Raw genomic sequence first — 15,719 nt, forward strand, 5'->3', positions numbered from 1 at the left:
TGTGACACTGACCCAGAGGGGGGAAGGACAGTGTATCTAACACACTGTGACACCCAGTCCCAGAGGGGGAAAGGACAGTGTATCTAACACACTGTGACACTGTCCCAGAGGGGGAAAAGGACAGAGTATCTAACATACTGTGACACCCGGTCCCAGAGGGTCAAGGACAGTGTATCTAACACACTGTGACACCCAGTCCCAGAGAGGGAAAGGACAGTGTATCTAACACACTGTGACACTGTCCCAGAGGGGGAAAGGACAGAGTATCTAACACACTGTGACACAGTCCCAGAGGGGGAAAGGACAGTGTATCTAACACACTGTGACACTGTCCCAGAGGGGGAAAGGACAGTGTATCTAACACACTGTGACACTGTCCCAGAGGGGGAAAGGACAGTGTATCTAACACACTGTGACACTGTCCCAGAGGGGGAAAGGACAGTGTATCTAACACACTGTGACACTGTCCCAGAGGGGGAAAGGACAGTGTATCTAACACACTGTGACACTGTCCCAGAGGGCGAAAGTACAGTGTATCTAAAACACTGTGACACCCGGTCCCAGAGGGGGAAAGGGCAGTGTATCTAACACACTGTGACACTGTCCCAGAGGGGGAAAGGACAGTGTATCTAACACACTGTGACACCCAGTCCCAGAGGGGGAAAGGACAGTGTATCTAACACACTGTGACACTGTCCCAGAGGGGGAAAGTACAGTGTATCTAACACACTGTGACACCCGGTCCCAGAGGGGGAAAGGACAGTGTATCTAACACACTGTGACACCCAGTCCCAGAGAGGGAAAGGACAGTGTATCTAACACACTGTGTCACTGTCCCAGAGGGGGAAAGGACAGTGTATCTAACACACTGTGACACTGTCCCAGAGGGGGAAAGGTCAGTGTATCTAACACACTGTGACACCCAGTCCCAGAGGGGGAAAGGACAGAGTATCTAACACACTGTGACACTGTCCCAGAGAGGGTAAGGACAGTGTAACTAACACACTGTGACACCCAGTCCCAGAGGAGGAAAGGACAGTGTATCTAACACAGTGACACCCAGTCCCAGAGAGGGAAAGGACAGTGTATCTAACACACTGTGACACTGTCCCAGAGGGGGAAAGGTCAGTGTATCTAACACACTGAGACACCCAGTCCCAGAGGAGGAAAGGACAGTGTATCTAACACAGTGACACCCAGTCCCAGAGAGGGAAAGGACAGTGTATCTAACACACTGTGGCATCCGGTCCCAGAGGAGGAAAGGACAGTGTATCTAACACACTGTGACACTGTCCCAGAGGGGGAAAGGACAGTGTATCTAACACACTGTGACACTGTCCCAGAGGGGGAAAGGACAGTGTATCTAACACGCTGTGACACTGCCCCAGAGGGGGAAAGGACAGTTTATCTAACACACTGTGACACCCAGTCCCAGAGGGGGAAAGGACAGTGTATTTAACACACTGTGACACCCGGACCCAGAGGAGGAAAGGACAGTGTATCTAACACACTGTGACACCCGGACCCAGAGGAGGAAAGGACAGTGTATCTAACACACTGTGACACCCAGTCCCAGAGGGGGAAAGGACAGTGTATCTAACACACTGTGACACTATCCCAGAGGGGGAAAGGACAGTGTATCTAACACACTGTGACACTGTCCCAGAGGGGAAAGGACAGTGTATCTAACACAGAGTGACACTGTCCCAGAGGGGGAAAGGACAGTGTATCTAACACACTGTGACACCCGGTCCCAGAGGGGGAAAGGACAGTGTATCTAACACACTGTGACACCCGGTCCCAGAGGGGGAAAGGACAGTGTATCTAACACACTGTGACACTGTCCCAGAGGGGGAAAGGACAGTGTATCTAACACACTGTGACACTGTCCCAGAAGGGGAAAGGACAGTGTATCTAACACACTGTGACACTGTCCCAGAGGGGGAAAGGACAGTGTATCTAACACACTGTGACATCCGGTCCCAGAGGGGGAAAGGACAGTGTATCTAACACACTGTGATACTGTCCCAGAGGGGGAAAGGACAGTGTATCTAACACACTGTGACACTGTCCCAGAGGGGGAAAGGACAGTGTATCTAACACACTGTGACACTGTCCCAGAGGGGGAAAGGACAGTGTATCTAACACACTGTGACACTGTCCCAGAGGGGGAAAGGACAGTGTATGTAACACACTGTGACACTGTCCCAGAGGGGAAAAAGGACAGTCTATCTAACACACTGTGACACTGTCCCAGAGGGGGAAAGGACAGTGTATCTAACACACTGTGACACTGTCCCAGAGGGGGAAAGGACAGTGTATCTAACACACTGTGACACTGTCCCAGAGGGGGAAAGGACAGTGTATGTAACACACTGTGACACTGTCCCAGAGGGGAAAAAGGACAGTCTATCTAACACACTGTGACACTGTCCCAGAGGGGGAAAGGACAGTGTATCTAACACACTGTGACACTGTCCCAGAGGGGGAAAGGACAGTGTATCTAACACCCTGTGACACAGTCCCAGAGGGGGAAAGGACAGTGTATCTAACACACTGTGACACTGTCCCAGAGGGGGAAAGGACAGTCTATCTAACACGCTGTGACACCCAGTCCCAGAGGGGGAAAGGACAGTGTATCTAACACACTGTGACACTGTCCCAGAGGGGGAAAGGACAGTCTATCTAACACGCTGTGACACCCAGTCCCAGAGGGGGAAAGGACAGTGTATCTAACACACTGTGACACTGTCCCAGAGGGGGAAAGGACAGTGTATCTAACACACTGTGACACTGTCCCAGAGGGGGAAAGGACAGTGTATGTAACACACTGTGACACTGTCCCAGAAGGGAAAAAGGACAGTCTATCTAACACACTGTGACACTGTCCCAGAGGGGGAAAGGACAGTGTATCTAACACACTGTGACACTGTCCCAGAGGGGGAAAGGACAGTGTATCTAACACCCTGTGACACAGTCCCAGAGGGGGAAAGGACAGTGTATCTAACACACTGTGACACTGTCCCAGAGGGGGAAAGGACAGTCTATCTAACACGCTGTGACACCCAGTCCCAGAGGGGGAAAGGACAGTGTATCTAACACACTGTGACACTGTCCCAGAGGGGGAAAGGACAGTGTATCTAACACACTGTGACACCCGGTCCCAGAGGGGGAAAGGACAGTGTATCTAGCACACTGTGACACTGTCCCAGAGATTGAGAGTGTGTTGAATTCTGGTATCCTACTCGTTATATCTTTATTTTCACAGTCTGCGGCAAAGCTATCTCACGCCGGATAGTTGGTGGCACTGATGCCAAACACGGAGATTGGGCGTGGATGGCCAGTATTCATGTCTTTAACCAACACGTCTGTGGAGGGTCTCTCATCTCGAACGCCTGGGTGCTGACTGCTGCAAACTGCATAGATGAGTAAGTCAGCCATATTGCGGGAAAGATTGCGTCTCCTCCCTAATCCTTTATATTTCTGTCTCATTTACCGGATGTGGGAAGGGTCCAGCGTTTTTTCCCATCGCTAATTGTGCCCTTTGAGAAGGTGATGGGCGAGCCGCCATCTTGAATCGCAGCAGTCCCGTGTGGTGTAGGTACACCCACAGTGCTGTTAGGGAGGGAGTTTGACCCAGCGACAGTGAAGGAACGGCCGATATATTTCCCAGTCAGGATGGTGAGTGTGGGGTTTGGAGGGGAACTTGCAGGCGGTGGGTGTTCCCCACGTGTCTGCTGCCCCTTGTCCCTCTGGGTGGTAGAGGTGGCGGGTTTGGAAGGTGCCGTTGAAGGAGCCTTGGCCAATCGCTGCAGAGCATCTTGTAGACGGTACACACGGCTGCTGCTGTGTGTCGGTGTTGGAGGGAGTGAATGTCTGTGGGGTGGGGTGTCGATCGAGCGGGGCTGCTTTGTCCTGGATGGTGTCGAGCTTCTCGAGTGTTGTTGGAGCCGCCACTCATCCAGGCAAGTGGAGACTATCCCATCACACTCCTGACTTGTGTCCTTGTAGATGGCAGGTAGGCCTTGGGTGTAGGAGTGGAGTGGGGGAGGGGGAGTCAGTATTCAGGAGGTGAGTTGCTCGTCGCAGGATTCGCAGCCTCTGACCTGCCCTGGTAGCCACAGTATTAGTGTGGCTGGGTCCAGTTTCTGATCAACGATAACCCCCCCAGGATGTTGATAGTGGGGGATTCAGCGATGGGAATGCCATTGAATATCAAGGGGCGATGGTTAGATCCTCTCTTGTAGGAGATGGCCATTGCCTGGGGCTTGTGTGGTGTGAATGTAACTTTGTCACTTGTCAGCCCCGAGCCTGGATATTGTCCAGGTCTGGCTGCATTTGGACCTGGACGGCTTCATTATCTGAGGAGTTGTGAATGGTGCTGAACATTGTGCCGTCATCCGCAAACATCCCCACTTCTGACCTTATGATGGGAGGGAGGTCATTGATGAAGCAGCTGAAGATGGTTGGGGCCGAGCACACGACCCTGAGGAACTCCTGTAGTGATGTCCTGGAGCTGAGATGATTGACCTCCAACCACCACACCCACCTTCCTTTGTGTCGGGTATGACTCCGACCAGCGGAGAGTTTTCCCCCTGATTCCCAGGTTAGCTCGTCTCCTCGATGCCGCATTCAGCCAAACGCTGGCTGATGTCAATGGCAGTCACTTCCACCTGACCTCTGGTATTCAACTCTTTCATCCATGTTTGAACCATGACTGAACCTGTCCTGCGAGTGTTTGATGGGGACAGTGTAGAGGGAGCTTTACTCTGTATCTAACCCCGTGCTGTATCTGTCCTGGGAGTGTCTGATGGGGACAGTGTAGAGGGAGCTTTACTCTGTATCTAACCCCGTGCTGTATCTGTCCTGGGAGTGTTTGATGGGGACAATGTGCAGGGAGCTTTACTCTGTATCTAACCCCGTGCTGTATCTGTCCTGGGAGTGTTTGATGGGGACAGTGCGGAGGGAGCTTTACTCTGTATCTAACCCCGTGCTGTACCTGTCCTGGGAATGTTTGATGGGGACAGTATAGAGGGAGCTTTACTCTGTATCTAACCCCGTGCTGTACCTGTCCTGGGAGTGTTTGATGGGGACAGTGTAGAGGGAGCTTTACTCTGTATCTAACCCCGTGCTGTACCTGTCCTGGGAGTGTTTGATGGGGACAGTGTGGAGGGAGCTTTACTCTGTATCTAACCCCGTGCTGTACCTGTCCTGGGAGTGTTTGATGGGGACAGTGTAGAGGGAGCTTTACTCTGTATCTAACCCCGTGCTGCACCTGTCCTGGGAGTGTTTGATGGGGACAGTGTAGAGGGAGCTTTACTCTGTATCTAACCCTGTGCTGTACCTGTCCTGGGAGTGTTTGATGGGGACAGTGTAGAGGGAGCTTTACTCTGTATCTAACCCGGTGCTGTACCTGTCCTGGGAGTGTTTGATGGGGACAGTGTGGAGGGAGCTTTACTCTGTATCTAACCCCGTGCTGTATCTGTCCTGGGAGTGTTTGATGGGGACAATGTGCAGGGAGCTTTACTCTGTATCTAACCCCGTGCTGTATCTGTCCTGGGAGTGTTTGATGGGGACAGTGTAGAGGGAGCTTTACTCTGTATCTAACCCCATGCTGTATCTGTCCTGGGAGTGTTTGATGGGGACAGTGCGGAGGGAGCTTTACTCTGTATCTAACCCCGTGCTGTATCTGTCCTGGGAGTGTCTGATGGGGACAGTGTAGAGGGAGCTTTACTCTGTATCTAACCCCGTGCTGTATCTGTCCTGGGAGTGTTTGATGGGGACAATGTGCAGGGAGCTTTACTCTGTATCTAACCCCGTGCTGTATCTGTCCTGGGAGTGTTTGATGGGGACAGTGCGGAGGGAGCTTTACTCTGTATCTAACCCCGTGCTGTACCTGTCCTGGGAATGTTTGATGGGGACAGTATAGAGGGAGCTTTACTCTGTATCTAACCCCGTGCTGTACCTGTCCTGGGAGTGTTTGATGGGGACAGTGTAGAGGGAGCTTTACTCTGTATCTAACCCCGTGCTGTACCTGTCCTGGGAGTGTTTGATGGGGACAGTGTGGAGGGAGCTTTACTCTGTATCTAACCCCGTGCTGTACCTGTCCTGGGAGTGTTTGATGGGGACAGTGTAGAGGGAGCTTTACTCTGTATCTAACCCCGTGCTGCACCTGTCCTGGGAGTGTTTGATGGGGACAGTGTAGAGGGAGCTTTACTCTGTATCTAACCCTGTGCTGTACCTGTCCTGGGAGTGTTTGATGGGGACAGTGTAGAGGGAGCTTTACTCTGTATCTAACCCGGTGCTGTACCTGTCCTGGGAGTGTTTGATGGGGACAGTGTGGAGGGAGCTTTACTCTGTATCTAACCCCGTGCTGTACCTGTCCTGGGAGTGTTTGATGGGGACAGTGTAGACGGAGCTTTACTCTGTATCTAACCCCGTGCTGTAATTGTCCTGGGAGTGTTTGATGGGGACAGTGTGGAGGGAGCTTTACTCTGTATCTAACTCCGTGCTGTACCTGCCCTGGGAGTGTTTGATGGGAACAGAGTGGAGGGAGCTTTACTCTGTATCTAACCCTGTGCTGTACCTGTCCTTGGAGTGTTTGATGGGGACAGCGTAGAGGGAGCTTTACTCTGTATCTAACCCCATGCTGTACCTGTCCTGGGAGTGATTGATGGGAACAGTGCGGAGGGAGCTTTATTCTGTATCTAACTCCGTGCTGTACCTGTCCTGGGAGTGTTTGATGGGGACAGTGTAGAGGGAGCTTTACTCTGTATCTAACCCCGTGCTGTACCTGTCCTGGGAGTGTTTGATGGGGACAGTGTAGAGGGAGCTTTACTCTGTATCTAACCCAGTGCTGTACCTGTCCTGGGAGTGTTTGATGGGGACAGTGTAGAGGGAGCTTTACTCTGTATCTAACCCAGTGCTGTACCTGTCCTGGGAGTGTTTGATGGGGACAGTGCAGAGGGAGCTTTACTCTGTATCTAACCCCGTGCTGTACCTGTCCTGGGAGTGTTTGATGGGGACAGTGTAGAGGGAGCTTTACTCTGTATCTAACCCCGTGCTGTATCTGTCCTGGGAGTGTTTGATGGGGACAATGTGCACGGAGCTTTACTCTGTATCTAACCCCGTGCTGTACCTGTCCTGGGAGTGTTTGATGGGGACAGTGTAGAGGGAGCTTTACTCTGTATCTAACCCCGTGCTGTACCTGTCCTGGGAGTGTTTGATGGGGACAGTGTAGAGGGAGCTTTACTCTGTATCTAACCCCGTGCTGTACCTGTCCTGGGAGTGTTTGATGGGGACAGTGTGGAGGGAGCTTTACTCTGTATCTAACCCCGTGCTGTACCTGTCCTGGGAGTGTTTGATGGGGACAGTGTAGAGGGAGCTTTACTCTGTATCTAACCCCGTGCTGCACCTGTCCTGGGAGTGTTTGATGGGGACAGTGTGGAGGGAGCTTTACTCTGTATCTAACCCCGTGCTGTACCTATCCTGGGAGTGTTTGATGGGGACAGTGTAGAGGGAGCTTTACTCTGTATCTAACCCCGTGCTGTACCTGTCCTGGGAGTGTTTCATGGGGACAGTGTGGAGGGAGCTTTACTCTGTATCTAACCCCGTGCTGTACCTGTCCTGGGAGTGTTTGATGGGGACAGTGTAGACGGAGCTTTACTCTGTATCTAACCCCGTGCTGTAATTGTCCTGGGAGTGTTTGATGGGGACAGTGTGGAGGGAGCTTTACTCTGTATCTAACTCCGTGCTGTACCTGCCCTGGGAGTGTTTGATGGGAACAGAGTGGAGGGAGCTTTACTCTGTATCTAACCCTGTGCTGTACCTGTCCTGGGAGTGTTTGATGGGGACAGCGTAGAGGGAGCTTTACTCTGTATCTAACCCCATGCTGTACCTGTCCTGGGAGTGATTGATGGGAACAGTGCGGAGGGAGCTTTATTCTGTATCTAACTCCGTGCTGTACCTGTCCTGGGAGTGTTTGATGGGGACAGTGTAGAGGGAGCTTTACTCTGTATCTAACCCCGTGCTGTACCTGTCCTGGGAGTGTTTGATGGGGACAGTGTAGAGGGAGCTTTACTCTGTATCTAACCCAGTGCTGTACCTGTCCTGGGAGTGTTTGATGGGGACAGTGTAGAGGGAGCTTTACTCTGTATCTAACCCAGTGCTGTACCTGTCCTGGGAGTGTTTGATGGGGACAGTGCAGAGGGAGCTTTACTCTGTATCTAACCCCGTGCTGTACCTGTCCTGGGAGTGTTTGATGGGGACAGTGTAGAGGGAGCTTTACTCTGTATCTAACCCCGTGCTGTACCTGTCCTGGGAATGTTTGCTGGGGACAGTGTAGAGGGAGCTTTACTCTGTATCTAACCCCGTGCTGTACCTGTCCTGGCAGTGTTTGATGGGGATAGTGTGGAGGGAGTTTTTCTCTGTGTCTAACCTCGTGCTGTACCTGTCCTGGGAGTGTTTGATGGGGACAGCGTAGAGGGAGCTTTACTCTGTATCTAACTCCATGCTGTACCTGTCCTGGGAGTGTTTGATGAGGACAGTGTAGAGGGAGCCTTACTCTGTATCTAACCCTGTGCTGTACCTGTCCTGGGAGTGTTTGATGGGGACAGTGTAGAGGGAGCTTTACTCTGTATCTAACCCCGTGCTGTACCTGTCCTGGAGTGTGTGATGAGGACAGTGCAGCAGGAGCTTTACTCTGTATCTAACCCCGTGCTGTGCCTATCCTGGGAGTGTTTGTTGGGGACAGTGCAGAGGGAGCTTTACTCTGCATCTATCCCCGTGCTGTACCTGGCCTGGGAGTGTTTGATGGGGACAGTGTAGAGGGAGCTTTACTCTGTATCTAACCCTGTGCTGTACCTGTCCTGGGAGTGTTTGATGGGAACAGTGTAGAGGGAGCTTTACTCTGTATCTAACCCGTGCTGTACCTGTCCTGGGAGTGTTTGATGGGGACAGTGTAGAGGGAGCTTTACTCTGTATCTAACCCCGTGCTGTACCTGTCCTGGGAGTGTTTGATGGGGACAGTGTCGAGGGAGCTTTACCCTATATCTAACTCCGTGCTGTACCTGTTCCTTGTGCAGAAAAAAGCTAAATTATTATTTAGTCTATCTCGGACGTTACCAGCAGGAGGAAAACAATCCCAACGAAACGATGTCAAGAATTAAAGCAGTGATCTACCATGAACTGTTTGACAGTCGTAATCTGGATTACAACATCGCCTTGGTGCGGCTGAACCATTCGGTAATGTACACGGAGTGCATCAGGCCAGTGCGTCTGCCAACATCAACCTTTCAGGTTTACTGTTCAGCCAAGATCTGGATCTCAGGCTGGGGGGACACGGGACCCTCGAGTAAGTAACAAACACAAAATTCTGTTAGATACACTGTCCTTTCCCCCTCTGGGACCGGGTGTCACAGTGTTAGATACACTGTCCTTTCCCCCTCTGGGACAGTGTCACAGTGTGTTAGATACACTGTCCTTTCCCGCTCTGGGACAGTGTCACAGTGTGTTAGATACACTGTCCTTTCCCCCTCTGGGACAGTGTCACAGTGTGTTAGATACACTGTCCTTTCCCCCTCTGGGACCGTGTCACAGTGTGTTAGATACACTGTCCTTTCCCCCTCTGGGACAGTGTCACAGTGTGTTAGATACACTGTCCTTTCCCCCTCTGGGATAGTGTCACAGTGTGTTAGATACACTGTCCTTTCCCCCTCTGGGACAGTGTCACAGTGTGTTAGATACACTGTCCTTTCCCCCTCTGGGACAGTGTCACAGTGTGTTAGATACACTGTCCTTTCCCCCTCTGGGACAGTGTCACAGTGTGTTAGATACACTGTCCTTTCCCCCTATGCGACAGTGTCACAGTGTGTTAGATACACTGTCCTTTCCCCCTCTGGGACAGTGTCACAGTGTGTTAGATACACTGTCCTTTCCCTCTCTGGGACTGGGTGTCACAGTGTGTTAGACACACTGTCCTTTCCCCCTCTGGGACAGTGTCACAGTGTGTTAGATACACTGTCCTTTCCCCCCCTGGGACTGAGTGTCACAGTGTGTTAGATAGACTGTCCTTTCCCCCTTTGGGACAGTGTCACAGTGTGTTAGATACACTGTCCTTTCCCCCTCTGGGACAGTGTCACAGTGTGTTAGATACACTGTCCTTTCCCCCTCTGGGACAGTGTCACAGTGTGTTAGATACACTGTCCTTTCCCCCTCTGGAACAGTGTCACAGTGTGTTAGATACACTGTCCTTTCCCCCTCTGGGACAGTGTCACAGTGTGTTAGATACACTGTCCTTTCCCCCTCTGGGACCGGGTGTCACAGTGTGTTAGATACACTGTCCTTTCCCCCTCTGGGACAGTGTCACAGTGTGTTAGATACACTGTCCTTTCCCCCTCTGGGACTGGGTGTCACAGTGTGTTAGATACGCTGTCCTTTCCCCCTCTGGGACAGTTACACAGTGTGTTAGATACACTGTCCTTTCCCCCTCTGGGACTGGGTGTCACAGTGTGTTAGATACACTGTCCTTTCCCCCTCTGGGACAGTGTCACAGTGTGTTAGATACACTGTCCTTTCCCCCTCTGGGGCCGGGTGTCACAGTGTGTTAGATACACTGCCCTTTCCCCCTCTGGGACTGGGTGTCACAGTGTGTTAGATACACTGTCCTTTCCCCCTCTGGGACCGGGTGTCACAGTGTGTTAGATACACTGTCCTTTCCCTCTCTGGGACAGTGTCACAGTGTGTTAGATACACTGTCCTTTCCCCCTCTGGGATAGTGTCACAGTGTGTTAGATACACTGTCCTTTCCCCCCCTGGGACTGAGTGTCACAGTGTGTTAGATAGACTGTCCTTTCCCCCTTTGGGACAGTGTCACAGTGTGTTAGATACACTGTCCTTTCCCCCTCTGGGACAGTGTCACAGTGTGTTAGATACACTGTCCTTTCCCCCTCTGGGACAGTGTTACAGTGTGTTAGATACACTGTCCTTTCCCCCTCTGGGACTGGGTGTCACAGTGTGTTAGATACACTGTCCTTTCCCCCTCTGGGACAGTGTCACAGTGTGTTAGATACACTGTCCTTTCCCCCTCTGGGACCCGGTGTCACAGTGTGTTAGATACACTGTCCTTTCCCCCTCTGGGACAGTTACACAGTGTGTTAGATACACTGTCCTTTCCCCCTCTGGGACAGTGTCACAGTGTGTTAGATACACTGTCCTTTCCCCCTCTGGGACAGTGTCACAGTGTGTTAGATACACTGTCCTTTCCCACTCTGGGACTGGGTGTCACAGTGTGTTAGATACACTGTCCTTTCCCCCTCTGGGACCGGGTGTCACAGTGTGTTAGATACACTGTCCTTTCCCCCTCTGGGACAGTGTCACAGTGTGTTAGATACACTGTCCTTTCCCCCTCTGGGACTGGGTGTCACAGTGTGTTCGATACACTGTCCTTTCCCCCTCTGGGTCTGGGTGTCACAGTGTGTTCGATACACTGTCCTTTCCCCCTCTGGGACAGTGTCACAGTGTGTTAGATACACTGTCCTTTCCCCCTCTGGGACAGTGTCACAGTGTGTTAGATACACTGTCCTTTCCCCCTCTGGGACAGTGTCACAGTGTGTTCGATACACTGTCCTGTCCCCCTCTGGGACTGGGTGTCAATGTGTTAATTCCAAAGTGACTTTCCCTCTCCGTCTCTTCAATGTTCAAACCACATATTCAGCCTATTCTTTCTGTCTCACAGCCCATCTCGCCATCCCGGAGACACTCAATGCAGTGGATATTGAAATGATTAAACGCAGCAAATGCCAGGAAAAGTACCAGAATGTGGCAAGGGAAATGCGCCTCAGGATCACCGATCGGATGTTGTGTGCTGGCAGCAAGGATGGGTCGAAGGATGTCTGTCACGTGAGTCACACGGAGCAGCATTCTGAAAGTAGTCAAAATTTGAAAAGGCCTCAGTCCCTGACTCCTGGATTCTCAAAGTGCCAGGAATGATTCAGGAATGTGCACCAGAGGGAAGGGTGCAACTTAAAAGGACAGTGTAGAGGCAGCTTTACTCTGTATCTAACCCCGTGCTGTACCTGTCCTGGGAGTGTTTGATGGGGACAGTGTAGAGGGAGCTTTACCCTGTATTTAACCCCATGCAGTACCTGTCCTGGGAGTGTTTGATGGGGACAGTGTAGAGGGAGCTTTACTCTGTATCTAACCCCGTGCTGTACCTGTCCTGGGAGTGTTTGATGGGGACAGTGTAGAGGGAGCTTTACTCTGTATCTAACCCTGTGTTGTACCTGTCCTGGGAGTGTTTGATGGGGACAGTGCAGAGGGAGCTTTACTGTGTATCTAACCCCGTGCTGTACCTGTCCTGGGAGTGTTTGATGGGGACAGTGTGGAGGGAGCTTTACTCTGTATCTAACCCCGTGCTGTACCTGTCCTGGGAGTGTTTGAAGGGGACAGTGTAGAGGGAGCTTACTCTGTATCTAACCCCGTGCTGTACCTGTCCTGGGAGTGTTTGATGGGGACAGTGTAGAGGGAGCTTTACTCTGTATCTAACCCCGTGCTGTACCTGTCCTGGGAGTGTTTGATGGGGACAGTGTAGAGGGAGCTTTACTCTGTATCTAACCCCGTTGCTGTACCTGTCCTGGTGCCTGATGTTCTGAATTTCTCTCTTCTCCTCTGCAGGGGGATTCGGGTGGGCCACTTGTCTATTTCCACAATGGCCTTTGGCTGCAGATTGGCATTGTGAGCTTTGCTAAGGGGTGTGGGAACCCCGATCAACCTGCAATCTACACGGATGTCGCTTTCTTCCAGTTGTGGCTCAAGAAGTTTGTTCCCCCGCTGCAGTTTATCAGCCCCAGCGTGGTCACCAAGAAATCGCCGGAGGGCTGCCACAGCGGGGGTCCTCCCCGGGCGATGAGGGGACTCACTGCCCACGCGGGCAGCCTCGCCTCCCTCTTGCTGTGCGTCATCTCGCTGTCCCAGTGAGCACCGTGTGCGGGGGAGGGAAACATACAGCGGGGAGACTGCAAGAGGCAGGTATGGGCGTCGCTGCCGGGAGCTGGGACAGAGCGGAAAGGCAACAGTGCTTTTACTCTGAGAGTCCTCCCCTGGCACAGGGTTAACCGCTCGTCCGATGTGAGCCGCGGCTTCACCATCCCGGCTCCTGTCCCCGAATTCCGCACGCACCCTCCCTCCCCCCTCATCGCGCGGCGCTGTCTCTCCTCCCTCACCCTACTGTGTTTTCCTGCATCAATAAATAAATTGCTGCTTTGTCTGTATCATTCCGGCTCTCTCTTTGTTTAAATCTTTAGCAAGCGGGACATCGGAAATCTGGGCCTGTGAAAATTGAAAGTGGGGGAGGGGGGGGATTGCGTTTTTTTGCCGGTTTGGAAGGAGGGAGTGAAGATGGAGAGATTTCGGTGGGGGGGGGGGGGGGGGAATTTTTTATTGAATGTGTTCACTGATGTGGGTGTGGTTGGCCAGGCCCAGCATTTATTGTGTCATGGGCCAGGGTTAGAACCTCCAACGTGTATTATGGAGATCACCTGACCTATAACTTTTTATGTTGAATTTAGCCAGGGCGAGCACTAGACACTTTAATCAAAAAAAGCTTGATTCTAAGAATTTAGTTAACATTTGTATACCCACACAGCAAGTTTTTTAGCAAATACAAACATAAAGATCCCACACAGCTACAGTAATCTGTATATAACCCTTAATGAATTCCCCCTTAACTGTTCCAATTCAAAAACAAAATCCCATGAACCAAAACCCCTTTTTTTAAGGTCGTGGCCCAGCTCTCTGCATTTTCACTTGAATAACACCAGAGAACCTGAGGAAGGAGCTGCGCTCCGAAAGCTAGTGATTTGAAACAAACCTATTGGACTTTAACCTGGTGTCGTAACACTTCTTACTGTGCCCAACCCAGTCCAACGCCGGCATCTCCGCATCATCACTTGGATAAGACTGGCTTTTCCTGAGATTCTGACCCCGTCCCACCAGCAGGTTTAAACCCTTCCGGAAAGCAAACTATATCTTTTAAGTTACCAAAACAGCAGGTAGCTATAATCAATGTTTTTGTTTCTTGGAAGAGATATTTAACATGAAAACAGAGAGCCAGGCTAAACACTTCAGTTCTCTGTCTGACGCCACAGGAGCCAAATGCGAATGTGAAAGTAAAACTCACAGCCACAGCCAAGCCCCACCCACACAATGACATCACTGAAACCATGAGATATGACAAAAACCGTTCTTAAAGGGACACTCCCATGATAATTGTCCATCTCCAATTGCCCCTTGAGAAGGGAGTGGGTGAACCGCTGCAGATCCCTGTGGTGTAGGTACACCCACAATGCTGTTAGGAAGGGAGTCCCAGGGCTCAGACCCAGAGAAAGTGAAGGAACGGACGATATATTTCCAACTCCGGATGGTGAGTGGGGCTTGGAGGGGAAGCAGAGCCGCTCCGGCTAGCAATGGATAAACAACAAATAATAATAATAATAATATAATAATCACTTATTGTCACAAGTAGTTTTCAATGAGGTTACTGTGAAAAGCCCCTTTCGCCGTCATTAGTTTGGGGGACAGGCCAGAATGGGAGCAAATCAGAGAGCTTAGAAGTTTGGGCATCTCAGTGGTTAGCACTGATGTCTCAGTGCCAGGGACCCGGGTTAGCACTGCTACCTCACAACACCAGGGTTAGCACTGCTGTCTCACAGTGCCAGGGACCTGGGTTAGCACTGCTACCTCACAGCACCAGGGTTAGCACTGCTGTCTCACAGTGCCAGGGACCCGGGTTAACACTGCTGTCTCACAGCGCCAGGGACCCGGGTTAACACTGCTGCCTCACAGTGCCAGGGACCCGGGTTAACACTGCTGTCTCACAGTGCCAGGGACCCGGGTTAACACTGCTGCCTCACAGTGCCAGGGACCCGGGTTAGCACTGCTGTCTCACAGTGCCAGGGACCCGGGTTAACACTGCTGTCTCACAGCGCCAGGGACCCGGGTTAACACTGCTGCCTCACAGTGCCAGGGACCCGGGTTAGCACTGCTGTCTCACAGTGTCAGGGACGCGGGTTAACACTGCTGTCTCACAGTGCCAGGAACCCGGGTTAACACTGCTGTCTCACAGTGCCAGGGACCCGGGTTAACACTGCTGTCTCACAGCGCCAGGGAACCGGGTTAACACTGCTGTCTCACAGTGCCAGGGACCCGGGTTAACACTGCTGTCTCACAGCGCCAGGGACCCGGGTTAACACTGCTGCCTCACAGTGCCAGGGACCCGGGTTAACACTGCTGTCTCTCAGTGCCAGGGACCCGGGTTAACACTGCTGTCTCTCAGTGCCAGGGACCCGGGTTAACACTGCTGTCTCACAGCAGCAGGGACCCGGGTTAACACTGCTGTCTCACAGTGCTAGGGACCCGGGTTAACACTGCTGTCTCACAGTGCCAGGGACCCGGGTTAACACTGCTGTCTCACAGCGCCAGGGACCCGGGTTAGCACTGCTGTCTCACAGTGCCAGGGACCCGGGTTAACACTGCTGTCTCACAGTGCCAGGGACCCGGGTTAGCACTGCTGTCTCACAGTGCCAGGGACCCGGGTTAGCACTGCTGTCTCACAGCGCCAGGGACCCGGGTTAGCACTGCTGCCTCACAGTGCCAGGGACCCCGGCTGGCACCGCTGCCTCACAGTGCCAGGGACCCGGGTTAGCACTGCTGTCTCACAGAGC

General features: G+C 52.1%; 1 protein-coding gene across 1 annotated transcript; it reads left to right on the top strand.

The window, feature by feature from the left end:
* The first annotated feature begins 3,248 nt into the window (after positions 1-3,248).
* Positions 3,249-13,273, top strand: LOC119955046 (coagulation factor XI-like). The gene is made up of 4 exons (XM_038780879.1): positions 3,249-3,428; positions 9,084-9,352; positions 11,735-11,898; positions 12,673-13,273. Exons 1-4 carry the CDS (start codon positions 3,337-3,339, stop codon positions 12,973-12,975), a joined length of 828 nt encoding a protein of 275 aa, XP_038636807.1. The 5' UTR covers positions 3,249-3,336; the 3' UTR covers positions 12,976-13,273.
* Positions 13,274-15,719: the final 2,446 nt, after the last annotated feature.

The sequence above is a fragment of the Scyliorhinus canicula genome, chromosome 20 (assembly GCF_902713615.1).
Source record: "Scyliorhinus canicula chromosome 20, sScyCan1.1, whole genome shotgun sequence".
NCBI classification, from domain to species: domain Eukaryota; kingdom Metazoa; phylum Chordata; class Chondrichthyes; order Carcharhiniformes; family Scyliorhinidae; genus Scyliorhinus; species Scyliorhinus canicula.

Excerpts from the sequence above, each read along its gene's own strand:
- LOC119955046 (XM_038780879.1), top strand. The coding sequence starts at position 3,337 with ATGGCCAGTATTCATGTCTTTAACCAACACGTCTGTGGAGGGTCTCTC. Across the intron at positions 3,429-9,083 it reads GCTGCAAACTGCATAGATGA|AAAAAAGCTAAATTATTATT; the intron begins GTAAGTCAGCCA and ends TTCCTTGTGCAG. Across the intron at positions 9,353-11,734 it reads GGGGGACACGGGACCCTCGA|CCCATCTCGCCATCCCGGAG; the intron begins GTAAGTAACAAA and ends TCTGTCTCACAG.